The sequence below is a fragment of the Pantherophis guttatus genome, chromosome 3 (assembly GCF_059756535.1).
Source record: "Pantherophis guttatus breed Tessera chromosome 3, ASM5975653v1, whole genome shotgun sequence".
NCBI classification, from domain to species: Eukaryota; Metazoa; Chordata; class Lepidosauria; order Squamata; family Colubridae; genus Pantherophis; species Pantherophis guttatus.
Genome location: NC_142065.1, coordinates 82,782,325 through 82,799,018, shown reverse-complemented (window position 1 = coordinate 82,799,018; position 16,694 = coordinate 82,782,325). Strand labels below are relative to the sequence as shown.

The following is a 16,694-nucleotide window of genomic DNA, read 5'->3' as shown; positions in this document are numbered from 1 at the left end:
CTGACTATTACACAATCCAGTTATCCAGTCACATTGCCTATACAGATAGTCCTCGATTTACAACAATTCATTTAGTGACTTTTCGAAGTTACAACTCACTTGCGCGAGTGGAGCTTCATGCGTGCACACTTACCACCCCTTGTGTGAGTGGACCTTCATGTGCACACCCATCTCTCCGGTGGTCCAGTTATGAACCACGGCCCGGGAGTTGGGGACCCCTGCTATAGACCAATAGCAAGAGGGCTCACCACAAGATATTACACTTATGGCTATTTTACTATTTGGTCCACCTTCCTTTAGGCCCAGTTCAGCATTTTGGTTCTTTTGGGACACACCTGGACAAGGATTATTGAGATAATCAGAGTAGATATTGTAGGAGGAGACTGATTATGGTAGCCAACAGCTACCAGAATGAATCCATTAGCACCTTTTCAGATTCACAATTTCATATTATTTGCCCCTAATAAAAGTTTGATTTGATTTGAGATTAACAATTTATTAAAAGGCATGAGCACCTGTTGAGGTGAATCACAGTTCACAAACACAGATTGCCTTTTAATAAAGTTTGTCAGTCTAAAAGGTGCTAACAGGCTCCTTCTGATTAATCAGTTGTTGTTTTTTGTACTGATGCTGGCTGAGGTAGGGCTGCTTTATTATATCTCGGTAATAATAGTATGCTTCCTAATTGTGTTGCTATCAAGAGAAACAAGCTGTGGAAGAAAGCTTCACACGCAAACTGTAGGTAAAAAAAGAAATTATACAGACATACAATTTGCATATTGCATAGCTTTCACAGTGCGGATGAATAAAAGTACTTTTGAGTTATATCATTTGTGCTCAACACTTTAAACACTGTGGAAGAGAAATATCAATGTTTCACAAATAGAGAACCAAAAGATATATGATGCAATGGATCTCTAACTGGAATTTGCATTGCCTACATTTTAATTTTAGAGTAACCAGTGTGCATCAGAGCAACAGAAACTGTAAATAATTCCAGAGTGTATATTTTCTATTTTTGGACGTAAAAGAAGTTGGTGGAAACATCTTAGACAGTGGGTTAAATTCTAAATCTATAAAATCACAGATTTTTGACAATTCTTAGCACCATCACTAAGGTGCAGTTCTGATTATAATAGGGGTAATAGTTCTTCAGCGTATATTCTTGGAAATTTCTTTATGGCAATATATTGTTTCTGTTGTTTAAGTGAAAGAAAACATTGAACTAAGGAATTTTTGTAATTAGACTGTATTTTCCTTCCCCCAAAGTAACATATTGGCCATTGATAATATTTTTTAGAGCATTTGAATCTTAAATGGCTGCCTTGGTTTGTTGCATTTAAAATTTAGATTAAAATGATTTAATACTTCTAATTTTTTTCTCTGCTATCTTTTTCTTCTTGCTTATGTTTGGGTGTAACAGTCAACTACAGGTAAGAAGAGCATGTTGTGAAAAAGTTCAAGCAGTATGAATTTCTGTCTTTTTGGAGCATGGCTATATTGTGTTCTCAAGAAGATAACCAGATTCAGTGTGGCAGATGTGGGTTTGTAGGTCCTTTGGTTCACTTCTTAATTCTGCATTTTCTAAAGTGACTGGAGACATTGGTAGGGAAATCAGTTGTCATTACTGCTAACATTATTTAAGCTACAAGTAGTTGGGGTAATAGTAGCCTGTGGTTTTGGCCAACTACCTTTCTGATGCTTAAGTTAAGGCACTCAATCCATCTAAGTGGGCAGCATCTAGTTAACTTTGGCTGATCTTAAAAAGCTAAGTACTGTGGGATCAGATTTAGTTACTATGTAGGTTGGAGACCATCATGGAATCCCAGTGCTGGAGGCTAAATTGGGAAGCTTTAAAAAAAAATCTGAAAAGAAGGAGTGGCAAACCAGTTGCATATATTGTCAGGAAAACTACATGGACATATTTATGAAGTTCATCCAGAATTAAGCTTGATAAGAAAGAAACTTGACTGGTTAATCTTTCTATTTCTTTATCCACACCATCTGGATCATCCCTTTTATTCCAAACATACAAAAGCAGATGTTCTGTCATACTCGTAATCTATCTGCCCATCACTTTAGATGTGAAATTCAGATTTATGCTAGCACTGCAAGAACAAGAGTTCTATCCAATAGTAGCTTTTTGAAATATCCAAATATTCTTCCTTAGTTATTCCACAACCCACATTTCTCCCAAATAATTTTTAAAAGCATGGCCTACTTCCAATTCTGGTTCTCTCTCTTTCCTTTTCTATACAGTATGTATTTCTTCAGCTGTTGGTGCAGAAAACATTTCCATTCTGTTGCCATACTTTCTCCAGAATGGGATAACTTTTCCTGCCCACCATTACTTTAAGGTCATCTCCTTGTGTTAACATTTGAAAGAGCCAAAGCCAATAGGACATGTTTTTAAAGAAATCTTAATACTTAGCATCCGGTCAGTTTAAGAATGTGTCTCACACTTCCAGCTGTATTTCTTGTTTCAGGATAATTTCCAGTCTGCAGAGCAGTAACTGAAACTCAAGTAGGGTATGGCTGATATTGCTGTTTTATCAGCTTCTCCACTGTACTGTACCTTGAATGCAGAAAGATCAGTATTTAATTCTGCCAAAATTTGATAATTTAATTTGGCTTTAAGAAGAATATCAGCAGAAGAAAAAGTCAAAAGCCTTTCTGAAATTATTCTCAATTTCTTTTCAATATTTCATGATACTGAGATAGTTTGTAGGTTACTTAAGGATAATTTGCACGCGGGTGGGTGTTTCCATTTTAATGTTTTGGGGGAAAAAAACTTCACAAAGTTTAGTGGACATTAGTGTCCAATCAATTTGATAGTGCTTAAAGTAGAGATGGATGACTTTTCTGATCTTACTAAATTGCAGTTTCCTATTGGCTTTGTAGCTGTTAAAATTTGGGTCCCATAGTGTGAAGTTCCTAAACTCTGGCACAGTCTACCAAATTCTAATCTGAATTTGAAAATGCTGCAGTCTTGTTTGTGGAGTATCTAATTTGGGCAAGGCTCCTGGCATTTTCCAAAAATTATTTCTCATTATAATGGGGTGTCTTACTAAGACAAAGAGTCTTAAAATGGGACATCTTGCTAAATATTTTATTCTGAGCATTGTGTAATTCTGGGCTTTTACATACAAAGTCTGTTGTAATTTCATGTTATGATTTTAACATCTGAAGCATGTTTTCAGTGGTTCCTCACCATTTATGGTTCAACATCTTATTTAAGACCCTGTGCATGAGGTATTGAGTGTGTACGCTTTTCATTTTAGATCTAATTAGTGGATGGCATAGTTCATTTCCTAAAGACACTTGCACTTGTTAGAATCAAGCTAGCAAAATGGGCTTTAAAATTTCTAGAACACAACTTATTCTCGTCCTCAACAGGCATTTTGTTTGGAATGTTAGCTCTATTACCTACAAGCTGTAAATATTTTAAACCTACTCATTAATTAATAATAATGTTATATTAATTGACATGTCTGGACTTTTAATAGTGTTTTTCAAGTGCAGAGTTTAATTTTGCATAGTGGAAAGGACAAAATACTTTATTTATTCTAAATAATGTCAATAGAATTCCTTACAATATTCTAACATCAATATTAAGTACGGTATGTATTGTCACATTCTCAGATGATCAAGCACAGGAATAAAATAAAAATAATAGGTTTTATAAAGGTGTGAGGAGGAAGTATTTGTAGAACATTGCAAAACATAACAAAACAGTTGTATAAAATACACAGCCAGAGGTCACCAAAATTATTGTCAAATGGCAATCCTTAGTGTAACTAAATTCATTTTTAACTCAATTTAAACGTAAATGAAATTACAATTGGTTTTTGCCCTGAATCCCCCAGATGCTTTTGAGAATCAGGCTATGATGCACCAAAGCCAAAATGCAACCATACATCCATAAAACTTTGTGCTCTTTTCTGTAATTTTTCTGCATAGCTCAAGTCTGTTGATGTTCGTGTTTCCCAGTACTATAAATGATTCATGTGTAACTGGAATGATGAGATTGAAATTCATCTCAATAATGAACAATTTCAGGAAGTTCAATGCCCCAAGTGTCTAATTGATCATGTTTATGATTGGAATGTTTTCTTCAAAGCTGTCATTATTTAAAGTTATTCAGGACCAGTTTACAGTCATATAATATTTTCATCTTGTTTCAGATTCTTCTAAAACAGGATGAGCAATGACTTGCATATACTGAAACTCTACTCTTGTAATTGCAGCCCATAATCCAACAGCGATTGATCCATAGCTAGAAATGAAGAGGACAAAAGATCTGTTCTCTAATTCTTTTTTTTTTTCTTTTAACAGATCACATGCTTAAAAAGTAAGAAAACTTTTCCAGGCACAAACACTTTTGATGGGATTCATATCGTGAACCATTTGTTAGGAGATGATGAATCACTGCATTCTTCAGATGAAGATTTTATATCCAATCACATTCAAGAACACGGGATCCATTTTCATTTGCACAGCAGAACTGGTCACATGGAACGGAATCCAACAGTGGCAGACAGTAGTGACAGCGATACTGAAAACACTGAATCACTGAGCACAAATACTGAGAAGGAAAACAATAAAAAAAGAATGGAGTCTTATTCTACTACGGTGTGATCACTGTGAAAAGTTTGGCTTTCATTCTTGAAGAGCTTCTTCCATAATTAAGAAAATTAGCATTAAGCACTCAAGTTGACTTGGTCCTTGCATCTTATCTGATGCCACAACCTATCTCCATCTGTGTTTGCCAAATCTTTCTCTTTGACGTTATTGCCATACAGTAGACTGAGAAGATATGAGGTGGTTGATAACTCTAACAGTATTAATTACTATTCCTTGTACGTTTCTCATGCTAGAAGATGTGCATTCATAATTGTTGCCTTCTCAAGAACCATAGCTGCTGTTCATAAATATGGAAAATCATTACTCTTCAGAAGGAACTATCTCGTGCAATAGTTTAATGCTCTGTGAACAACTATGTTCCATAAGCAATTTGCAATCAAGATGGATGTGTGCACGTTAGAAATATCAGATATGAAATATCTGATTATTTTGAGTGTCTTATTTTTAATTAACTTCAACTACTGGAGACTAACAGTTTCCAATCTAAAGCCTCTATTTGTGCTATTTTATATAATTAATGGTCATACTTCATTCTAAAGGATTGAAAACTTTTGTCAACATTTATGTGCATTTGTTTTTGACAATGTTGCTAATGAATTTGATCAAATATGTTAACTACAAATAATATCTATTTTGTATATATTTGTATAACTGTACTCCTACCTAAAATGTATATTGAATTTTGTATGAAATGTGTAAATGTTATACGAGTGTCTTAGCATTTTAAAAGAAAAATGAAATTATGTGTAAGCAAGTAAAATTGGGAGCGATGTATGGGAAAAAATAAGAAAAACACTAATTCTCGTTCTGAGACTTCTGTGTATCAGATGATCTACAGTTGATGTCCCATTTAATTATGTTCGAAATGATGCTATTCACTGAAATTTTAACTTTGTGTATATGTAACTATATAATAAAACCTTTTTCATGATTTAACAAATGCTAAACAGTTAAGTTTAACTCTTCCTCAAAAGTGTTGATCATAAGCTTGCTCAAGTGTGGTAAATAACTTTTTATAGTAAATAAAAAATATAAAAAATACAGCCAGTGATATGCCTATCATACGAAGATAATATGCATTGAGAAAGTATTCAGACTCCCTTCACTTTTGTCAATTTTGTTATGCTGCAGCCTGATGCTACAGAAATTCTTTTTTTTCCTCATTAATCTACACTCAGTACCCCATAATGACAAAGTGAAACAGAATTTTAGAAATGTCTGTAAATTTATTTTAAAAATATTGAAATATCACATTGGCATAAGTTTTCAGACCCTTCACTCAGTACTTTGTTGAAGCACCTTTGACAGCAATTACAGCCTCAAGTCTTTTTGGTTATGACGCAACAAGCTTTCCACATCTGGATTGGGGATTTTCTGCCATTCTTCCTTGCAAATCTTATCAAGCTAAATCAGATTGGATGGCACCATCAGTGGACAGCCATTTTCAGGTCCCTCCAGAGATGTTCCAATAGGGTTTAAGTCAGGGCTCTGGCTAGGCCACTCTAGGACATTCACAGAGTTGTCCCTAAGCCATTCCTGTGTTCTTGGCTGTGTGCTTACGACATCATGTTGGAAAGTGAACCTTCGGCCTAGTCTGAGGTCCTGAGCACCGTTGAACAGGTTTTCATTAAGGGTTTCCCTGTATTTTCCCTGTATTCAGCTTTCCCTCAACCCTGAACGGTCTCCAGTCCCTACTACTGAAAAACACTCCCACCACATGATGCTGCCACTACTACGCTTCACTGTTGGGATGGTATTAGGCAGGTGATGAGCAGTGCCTGGTTCTCCTGTGCGCTGCTTGGCGAGTCCAAGCATGGGTTAATTCAGTCAGATATGTTAATTACTGAGTTGGAATTTCTTTGGCCACACTTTCCTCCTCCAGCCGAGCTTCAGTTTTTTCAACTCAGTCAGATAGAGAGACTTGTTTGAGTTGGCTCTTCAATATTGTATTTAATTAGGAAATAATTGGCTAATTGCAAAAATAAAAATAAAAATAAAAAAGTACTAAACAGAGCCTCTTTAAATTCGGCTTGGAGTGGCTGGGCAGAGTGCAGAGAGTGAGTCAGTGCTGTGAACTCTGCTGGGATAGCAATACGATCGCTATGGAGGCAGCCATTGCCACGTGGACCCGATTTCAGAGAAGAATGTGGCAGAGACAGGTGATCCTTGTGGACATTGGGGAGAGCCGAGGCTTCGGTTTCTCCTCATTTTGTGCTGCCTAGGAGCCACGGAGCAGAGGAGGAGCGCGCTGATCGAACGGCCGATAGCCGCCATTTTGAGGGCAGCAGCCATTTTGTTTTCAGCTTAAAAGCAGCTTTACTTTGCAATTTCAAACAACTTGGAGGAAATTGGAGCAAGTGAGCATCACCACGAAGCTTGGCCATCAAGAGGAGCTGTTTTGCACATGAGTAAACCGTGTTGCTGGTCAAGCCCTTTCCTGCACCTGAGGTACCCTGATTGTGTTGCTGCTGCTTATAGTTACACGCAAACAAACCATGTTGCCGGTTTGGCATGCTTGCAAGTCTGACTGTGCAGTGAGTAATTAGCTAGGTTTCTCTAGCAAAATTGGTTTCACAGTTTTCTATAATTCCTAGTTTGTACTCTGTTAGAGTTATGGCAAATACTAGTGATTCTGAAGGGTCATCCCCCAGTCAGCATCAGGCTGAATGTTCTGTACTTAACAAGCCCAGATTGCGTTCTAGTAAGCCCTCTACTAGCTCCTAAGCCAAACATTCTAAATCATCATCTGCAGCTGCTGAGAAAGACGCCTAGAGAAGGCAAAAGGCATTAGAGAAGCATTTTGCAAAGGCTCAGCAACAGGCTGAGGCTCCCAAATCCCCAGAAGTGTCTAGGGATCTGAATGGACCTACTGATACCTTAACCCCATCCTTACAACCACAGGATGTGCAGGAAGATCAGCCTAACTGGTCTCCCACTGTACTTCAGGAGCAACAGGGGTTTCATGCTGTTCCCTTTCAGGAAGGGTTTGTTCTGGCCCAGTTCAGCCTCCTTCAGCTCCCTTGCAGGGACCTGGCAAACAGCGTTCAGCGCCATCTGCCACCTTTACACCAACAGCAGCTGGGTTCCGCCCTCTGGAGGCAACAAATCAAGGGCTATCTTCAGAATTGCGTTATGCTATTGTGCAAACTATTACTCAAAGCATTGATGAGGCACTGGCACAAAGAGGTTTGCTGGCTCCTGGACATCCAGGTCCTTCAAGGCCTGATCCTATGCATCACTCTTCACATAGACATAGAGATTATAGGGAGGAATCACGTCAGGCTTCTCCATCAGTCCACAGCAAGGTCTCGCTGGAAGGGGAGGAGGAGTTAGGTGATTTTGAAATGTCAGGTGATGAAGAGATGGCTTAAGATAAACCCACTCATACAGGTTTATTCCGTCCCCATCTCTTTAAAACCTTATTACTAAAGGCTAAGATGACAGCTAATATGGGACAGATGGACAGATCCACTGCAGATCCTAAGGACTCTCAGGATCTTTGTGCCAGTCTCTTTACAGAGCAGGTTACGACTCAGGAAGTTATCCCTTCCCCCAAATTCTTTGTTGATGTGATTCAAAGGCAATGGGAACATCCTACTTCAGTTCCAGCACCTAGTGGCATGGACAAAAATATGTACACAGTGGAGAAGGAGCTGGAGGAACTCCTACAGATTCCGACAGTAGATTCCCCCTTAGCCAACTTGGCTTCTGCAGCCATCCTCCCTTCTGATAACGCAGAAGGGTTGAAAACTGAGAATAGGAAGACGGATTTAGCTGCACGCAAAACTCACCAGGCAGCAGCTTGGGCAATTAGGTCTGCTCCAGCAGTTTCCTTCCTTTCTAGAACATCACTCTTATGGCTGGAACAGATGCAGGCCAGGGCCTCTCCAGAGGATGTCCGCCTCCAAGAAGACATCAGTAAACTGATCGCTGCTACAGAGTATACAGCAGATGTAACTCTTAATGCGGAAAAATTTGCCTCTAGAGCAAATTAGAGCATCTAATGTCGCTTCCAGGCGTCTGTTATGGTTACGCCAGTGGCAAGCTGACATGAGGTCTAAGTAGCGTCTGGCAGCAGCCCCCTTTAAAGGAGGTCAGCTGTTTGGAGAAGTGCTAGATCCCATCCTGGTAGAAGGGAAGGATAAAAGGAAAGTCCTACCTCAGTTGTCTAGGAGATCAGACAGAAGGTCTACTCCTTATTACTGTAGGCAGCCCTTTCGGAGTACTGAGATGGGGTTCTCCACCTCACAATTCCACAGGCAATACTCACAGGGTTTGGACAGGTCACAAGACAGATCAGGATTTTGAGACAGGTCTCGACAGCCACAGTCCAGGCAGCCTTAAAGGGGATCAGGGGACCCCCCCACCACCGTTCCAAATGACTCATGGGGTCATATCCCCATTGGCGGCAGGTTAAGGATGTTTGCCGACCAGTGGAGGGAGACCACCACGGACGCGTGGGTCTTACAAACAGTAAATCTCGGACTGACTCTAGAATTTTGTTCCAGACCTCCTCAACATTTCATTCAATGTCTGGTACCCAGATGTGTCACCAAGAAAGTTATGATGGAAACCAAAGTTCAGCACTTGCTGGACATTGAGGCTATAGAACCGGTACCTATTGGGCAGAGAGATTTGGGCTTTTACTCCATACTCTTTCTAGTTCCCAAGAGTTCGGGAAGCCAAAGGGCTATATTGAACCTGAAAGACCTCAATGTTCACATAAAATACAAGAGATTCAAGATGCAATCCCTTCATTCGATCCTGGGGTGCCTCAGACAGGGAGATTACTTAACATCAATAGATCTCAAGGAGGCTTATCTCCATGTACCCATAAAGCTCTCTCACAGGAGGTTCCTCAGATTTGCATTTGCAGGCCGCCACTGGCAGTATTGAGCATTTCCGTTCGGCCTCTCCTCAGCCCCACGAACTTTCACCAAGTTGCTGGACATAGTGGCAGCACATCTGCGGGCGCATCCCATCCACCTGCAGTGTTATCAAGACGATGTTCTAATTCAGTCATCGTCTCTCAGGCCGGTGGAATTTGATTTGCAAGTTATGATCCAGACGCTCCAGGATCACGGGTTTTCCGTGAACTGGGAGAAAAGCCATCTGACCCTGTCCACCAGGCTTACTCACTTGGGGGCAGTGATCGACACCCAGTTATCACAGGTGTTCCTATCTCGAGAGCGACGGGACAGCATAAGAGAGATGGTAGTACAGGTTCAGAGTTTGGAGTTAGTGTCCCTATTGCTTCTTTTCCAGCTATTAGAGAAAATGATTTCTTGTCTAGCTATAGTCCCATGGGCTCGTTTACATACCAGGGCCTTGCAGTGGCTGCTTCTTCTCAGTCAGAGATTAGGGCGCAGCAACTCATTATGCAAGATCAGGGTTCCTCAACAGGTGCTTCATTCACTGAACTGGTGGAAGTCGGAGGCCATGGAGAAAGGATGCCTGATTCGAGATCCTCCCAGACTGGTGCTGATGTCAGATGCCAGCCTCTTCGGTTGGGAGGCTCACCTGAATTCCAACGTAACTCAAGGTCAGTGGTCTCAACAGGATCTGCTCAACGACATCAATTGGCTGGAGCTACAAGCGGCCTATCTGGCGCTGCACCATTTTCGGGCTGATTTGTCCAATCAACATGTCCTTCTATTGACAGACAATGTCACCGCCAAGGCACATGTCAACAGACAGGGAGGTACTCGGTCCAAATGTCTCATGCGCGAAGCACGGAGGCTAGGCCTTTGGGCGGAATGTCATCTGCTGTCGCTGCGGGCGGAGCACATTGCTGGGACTTCCAACTCTAAGGCAGGCTGGTTGAGCAGAACAACAATTGACCAGTCTGAATGGAGGCTCCACCCAGATCTTTTCCACCTCATAACAGTACACTTCGGGACTCCGGTACTGGACTTATTTACCACTCCGCAAAACACCCAACTACCTCAGTTTTTCTCCAGGTACTGGACCCCGGCAGCTGAGGGAACCAATGCCCTTCATTGTCCGTGGCCGGCAGATCTGCTGTATGTGTTCCCTCCCATTCCTCTGCTCCAGAAGGTAATCAGGAACATTTTGGTGGAGGGAGCAGAGGTGCTCTTGGTGGCACCGCATTGGCCGCGGCGTCCATGATTTGTGGATCTGATGTCACTTTCCATCTCCCGTCCATGGATAATACCACCACACAAGCTATCCCTCAGTTAAGGGGTCCTTGAACATCCAGATCCTCAGTGGTTCAAGTTAGCTGTTTGGCACTTGAACGGGAAGCCCTCAGGAAAGGTCACTTTTCGCCCGAGGTCATTTCCACCATTCTGGCTTCCAGGAAAGCATTGACAATTAGAATTTATAATGCCACCTGGGCATCGTTCTGTCATTGGTGCTCCAGGGAGACTTTGGTTCCTACTTCCACGACAGTTCCACAGGTTCTGGCCTTCCTGCAACAGGTTCTGAAGAAAGGCTTGTCTGCCAATACACTCTGGCATCAAGTTGCCACTCTGGCAATCATCTTGACAGATGAGGGTCCTCGTTCTCTCTCACAACATCCTAAGGTGCGCAGCTATTTGAAGGGGGCTGCCAATCTCTTATCCCCTACAGTTCATAGATATCCGATCTGGGACTTGTCTGTGGTATTGCAGGCTCTCACCTTACCGCTGTTTAAGCCCTTGAACTCTGCCACCCTTAGACTGTTCACATTCAAGGTGGCCTTCCTGGTGGCGATTACATCTGCACACCGAATATCTGAACTAGCGGCTCTTTCGGTGCACCAGGATTTGTGCATTTTTCACCTGGACAGGGCTGTTCTTCGCTTGGATCCCACATTTGTACCAAAAGTAAATACCTGGTTCCATAGGGCACAGGAGGTTATTCTGCCGGACTTCTGTCCGAATCCAAGGCATCCACGTGAAAAACGCTGGCATACTTTGGACATGCGCAGGGCTCTTAAGAGATACATCAAACGTACAGCTTCCTTCCGTCGCATAGAATCCTTATTCATGTCGTTCCAGCCCATGTCTATGGGGAAGAAAGTGTCACCATCCACCATTGGACGTTGGCTCAAAGCTTGTATTACCTTAGCTTATGAACAACAGGTCCGCCCTGTGCCACGTCACATTATGGCACACTCTACATGAAGTGCGGCAACAACTGCGGCCTGGGCGACACAGGCCTCGATTTTGGAAATCTGCAGGGCAGCCACTTGGGCTTCCCCTTCTCCGTTTGTGAGACATTACAAGTTGGATCAGTATGCTGTGACAGACGCAGCATTCGGGAGACGAGTATTGCAACGAGTCCTACCGGCCGAGGGGACCCTGGACCAATCTGTTTCCCGCCCTACAACTATTTAGCTTGGGTATATCCCATGCTTGGACTCTCTAAGCAACGCACAGGAGAATGAATGTTGGACTTACCTTGAACATTCCTTCTATGTGCACTGCAGGAGAGTCCAATCCCACCCTGGCTTGTACTGGTCTGGGGTCCAGGAGTGGTTGATTCTTCGGATGGACTGTGCCTTTTCTGGTTCCGGTTTCGTTGAAAAAACTGAGGCTCGGCCGGAGGAGGAAGGCATGGCCAAAGAAATTCCAACTCAATAATTAACATATCTGATTGAATTAACCCATGCTTGGACTCTCCTGCAGCACACATAGAAGGAACGTTCAAGGTAAATCCAACGTTCATTTCCTCCAGACATAATGTTTAGAATTGAGGCCAAACAATTCAATCTTTATTTCATCATATCAGAGAATCTTGTTCCTCACAGTCTGAGAGTCCTTCAGGTGCTTTTTTTGCAAACTCAAAGCAGCCTTTCATGTATTATGTACTGAGGAGATGCTTCCATCTAGCCACTCTGCCATAAAGCCCAGATCGGTGGAGGGCTGCAGTGATGGTTGTCCTTCTGGAACCCTGTCCCATCTCCACACAGGATCTCTGCAGCTCAATTAGAGTAACCATCGGGTTCCTGATCACCTCTCATACTAAGGCTCTTGTCCCCCTTGCTGAGTTTGACTCGGAGACTAGCTCTTGGAAGAGTCCTAGTTGTGTCAAACTTCTTCCATTTGACAATTATAGAGGCCACTGTGCTATTAGGAACCTTCAGCACAGCAGAAATTTTATTGTAGCATTCCCCAGCATTGCAATAATGCTGTCTCTGAGCTCTGCAGGCAGTTCCTTTGGCCTCATGGCTTTTGTTCTGCTACAGCAGGGCTGTCAAACTTGCGGCCCATGGGCCGGATGCATCACGTGCTGGCCACATCCATGCCCGGTTTAGGGAAGGGAAAAAAAGTCCCAATACATCACATGATGCTGCTATGACACGAGTTTGACGCCCCTGTGCTACAGTGTGTGCCTTTCCAAATAATGTCTAATCAATTTAATTTACCACAGATGGACTCCAGTCATGGTGTAGAAACATGTCAGCAACGATCAAGAGAAATAGGAGGTACCAGAGCTAAACTTCAAAGTGTTGTTGCAAAGGGTCTGAGTACTTATGCCAGTGTGATATTTCAGTCTTTTCTTTTTAATAAATTTACAGAACATTTCTAAAATTCTGTTTAGATTTTGTCATTATGGGTGTAGATTAATGAGGAAAAAAATGTAGAATCAGGCTGCAGCATAACAAAATCGACAAAAGTGAAGGGGTCTGAATACTTTCTGAATGCACTGTATGTATTAACACACAATAATAAGCAGATAGGACAGTGTTACAATTTCACAGGTGCGTTGGTAATCCATTTTTTCCTGCTTCTCATTATATCTTGAGCCCTTTTTCCCATTTCTTTGTTTTTTGAAAAAACAAGTAACACACAAAAAATATCAGGCACAGTTACCAGAATAGGGTGTTTTAACAAGAAATCTGATAAAAATAACATAAAGCATCATTAGAAACTTATTTTCTAGTCAAAATCTACATATCAGTATTAAGCTTTAAACTTGGTTAGCATCTATATCATTAAGAGAAGGTATTATAAATAATGCATTTAATTAATATATTCATTATTTGATCCCTTCAAATGCAAATTTGCCCTAACTATCTCATCTCCTTGTAATTGGATCATTTGAAAACCTTGCCCAGGACCCTAGACAAAATGTTCAAAGCATTGACCATTTGTGAACAATCAGGATCACACATTGAGTGTCAGTTAAGATGATTTATTGCTCATGCCTACACACAAGAAACTAGTCAACTGATGGTCAGCACTCAATTGGCCCTAGATAAGAGTCAAAGGAATTCAAGGGGGTGGGGGTGGAACTTGGATAGTTTGTACCAATGCAATGACTCTAGACTAGGGGTGTCAAACTCACGTCACGGCGGCATCACGTGACATATCAGGACTTTTCCCCCCTTTGCTAAATCGGGTGTGGGCGTGGCCAGCACATGCCGCATCCGGCCAACAGGCCAGGAGTTTGACAACCCTGCTCTAGACTGATTCCTCTTTTGACTCCACCCCCAGACTCTGCTTGCTCTTCTTTTCTTTAATCGCTTCTCTATGTTAAGTAGAACATAATGGTACAAGGCCAAAGAGTGAAAAACCAAGAACTGGGACTCCAATGGTTTAACATCCTTTGACTGTTGTTTGTTTTAGTTTTGTTTTTATGTTTTTAATGTTATTTAGCTCTGTGGAATGCCACCAGAGTTGCTTGTTTTTGAGATGGGTGGCTATATGTTGATTTCATATAAAGAAACAAACAGATAGAAAATAAATAAATAAATAAATAAATAAATAAATAAATAAATAAATAAATAAATAAATAAATAAATGCTAATAGTTTCTAGATACATCTGCTTAAAAAAATATTCAGATAAGGTAGGGTTGATTGTAATAAATGCCTCCTGTAAACCATTCGGAAAAGTCCTTGAATTATGAGCAGATTTTTTTTCTCCATTCTCCAATTAAAATATTTGTATATTTTCTTAATATGAGATATACTAGCAGTTAAATACCAACTCAGTCATGTTTAAAATATAAGCAAAAATTAAAATATAAAAGCAGCCATGATCAGCAACTGGCAGAAGAAAATCAGAAGTGTGTTGTAAATTTGATTCAGTGATTTAAAAAGAAAAACAGGAGTAAGGATGTTCAGCAGGTTGTACAAGAGAAAGTCAACGGGAGGAAGCACATAAATAAAAAAGAGAAACAAGAGAATTGAGGCACTTGAATAAATATAGAAAACTATCACTGAAGAGTACAAATGAGGAAGCTGACAGAAATACAAAGGAATTATATGGCTGAAAAAAGCAAACAGCAAAAACACTCAGACACAAGCTTTGAGGACTCATTGATAAGGAAGGTGATAAAACTGTAGAAAACAATAGAATGAAGACATTTTGGTAAATTAATAAAATTCTCAATTGTTTACTTCAAATATTGCTTGCATACAGATTTTTTAAAAAAAGTTGGGCGGGGAGGGGAGAATGAAAATGTTAAATTCTAGATGGGAGAAAAATTCTGCTTTAATGAAATAATTTTAACCAAATAGCTCACTCATTCAAGGAATGAAACTGAAAACATTTCAGTATATATATGCAAATGATTCGCTAAAGAAGAATGAGGAAGACTACAATAATAACCTTGGAAACAGAAAGAAAAAAGGTGACTGCTGAGCCAGTAAAAAAAATACTCTAAAATAATTATACCATTGAAAGCATTACTTGAAAAAGCAAGAGAACTCTAAATAATTAATATTTAATTTATATCAATTGTTAAAGATCTGTTATAGTATTGCAAAATATAAGTCCATAGCTGCAAAAAGCTTGTATAAATTTGACACGTTTTTCATTCTGTTAAAAGCAAATTAGAAAGGAGAGAACTGGAAATACAGAAAGTAAAAATTAAAGAATAAATATTTTAAAAAGAACTGATACAGAATAAAATACTTTAAAAATGCATATGTAAACCAATTTGTACAAGAAGGACAAGAACGAATGTGAAAGAAAGAAACCAGATATCGGGTATAAATGTGGAACATGATGGAATATATAGTAAAATTCTTTTTTAAAACAATTTTCTGTTTTAAAAAATCCATTCTCATATACTGATAAGTTATTAATATATGAAGAAATAATACTAATGCAGCACTACATGGTCATGGCAAAAAGAAAGCGACTGATAAAAGTAAATCCTAGTAGAAAAAGAAAGGAAAAATATTATCAGAAATCACCAAAAGACAAAGAAGTCACAGGCAGTCCTCGATTTATGACCACAATTGGAACTCAAAATTTTATTGAGTTGTTGCAGTCATAGATCTGATTTTATGACAAATTCTTATGGAGTTTGTTCAGTGCATCACTGTGTTAGTTAAGCAAATCATGCAGTTGGTAAACATCATTGGGGTCATTAAGCGAACACAGCTTCCCCCAGGGGAATTTTTTTTTGCCAGAAATTGACAAAAAAAGGTCACAAATCATGATCCTGTGACCCCAGGATGCTACAACCTGTTGAGAATGCAAGCCAGTTGCCAGGCACCCAAATTGCAATAATTTAACCTCAGGGATCGTACAGGGTTCATAAGTACAGGTCATAAGCTACTTTTTCCAATGCCATCATAACTTTGCACCATCATTAAATGCTGGTCGTAAGTCATGCAGGACTACCTGTATACAGTGGTGGGATTCAAATAATTTAACAACCGGTTCTCTGCCCTAATGACCAGCTGGGTGGGCGTGGCCATAGTGGGCGTGACCAGGTGTGACAGGCAGCATTCAGCCTCCTGCACTCCCCTGGGAGCAAAAACAAGCTGCAGAGGGGCCACACCGCACCCCCTCCCCCCGTGTCCCATTTTGGGCCTAGTAGGCCTCCCTGCAGCCTCCTGGAAGCGAAAATATGTGGGCAGCGACAAACCATCCGTGCCCTGTTTTGGGCCTAGTAGGCCTCCCTGCATTTTCCTGGGAGCCAAAATGGGGTGCATGGGGACTCCTGAAAGGGGCGGTTCCAGCCAGCAATTTAACTACTGGTTCGTACAAACTGGCCCAAACCGGCTGAATCCCACCACTGCCTGTATAGAACTAATATATCACTTAGCCATTATTACTTTTCTATCACCACGACAGATCTGTATTA

General features: G+C 40.6%; 1 protein-coding gene across 3 annotated transcripts in view; it reads left to right on the top strand.

Moving 5' to 3' along the window:
- EVI5 (ecotropic viral integration site 5) overlaps nt 1-5,584 on the top strand; it is an 83,426-nt gene extending 77,842 nt beyond the window's left edge. For 2 of the 3 annotated variants that reach the window (XM_034437238.2, XM_034437236.2), the window contains one exon: nt 4,336-5,584. In XM_034437238.2, coding sequence (XP_034293129.1) covers nt 4,336-4,638 — 303 coding nt within the window. In that variant the 3' untranslated portion in view covers nt 4,639-5,584. The remainder of the gene's footprint in view (nt 1-4,335) is intronic. The other variant, XM_034437240.3, reaches the window with a different exon arrangement.
- Nucleotides 5,585-16,694: the final 11,110 nt, after the last annotated feature.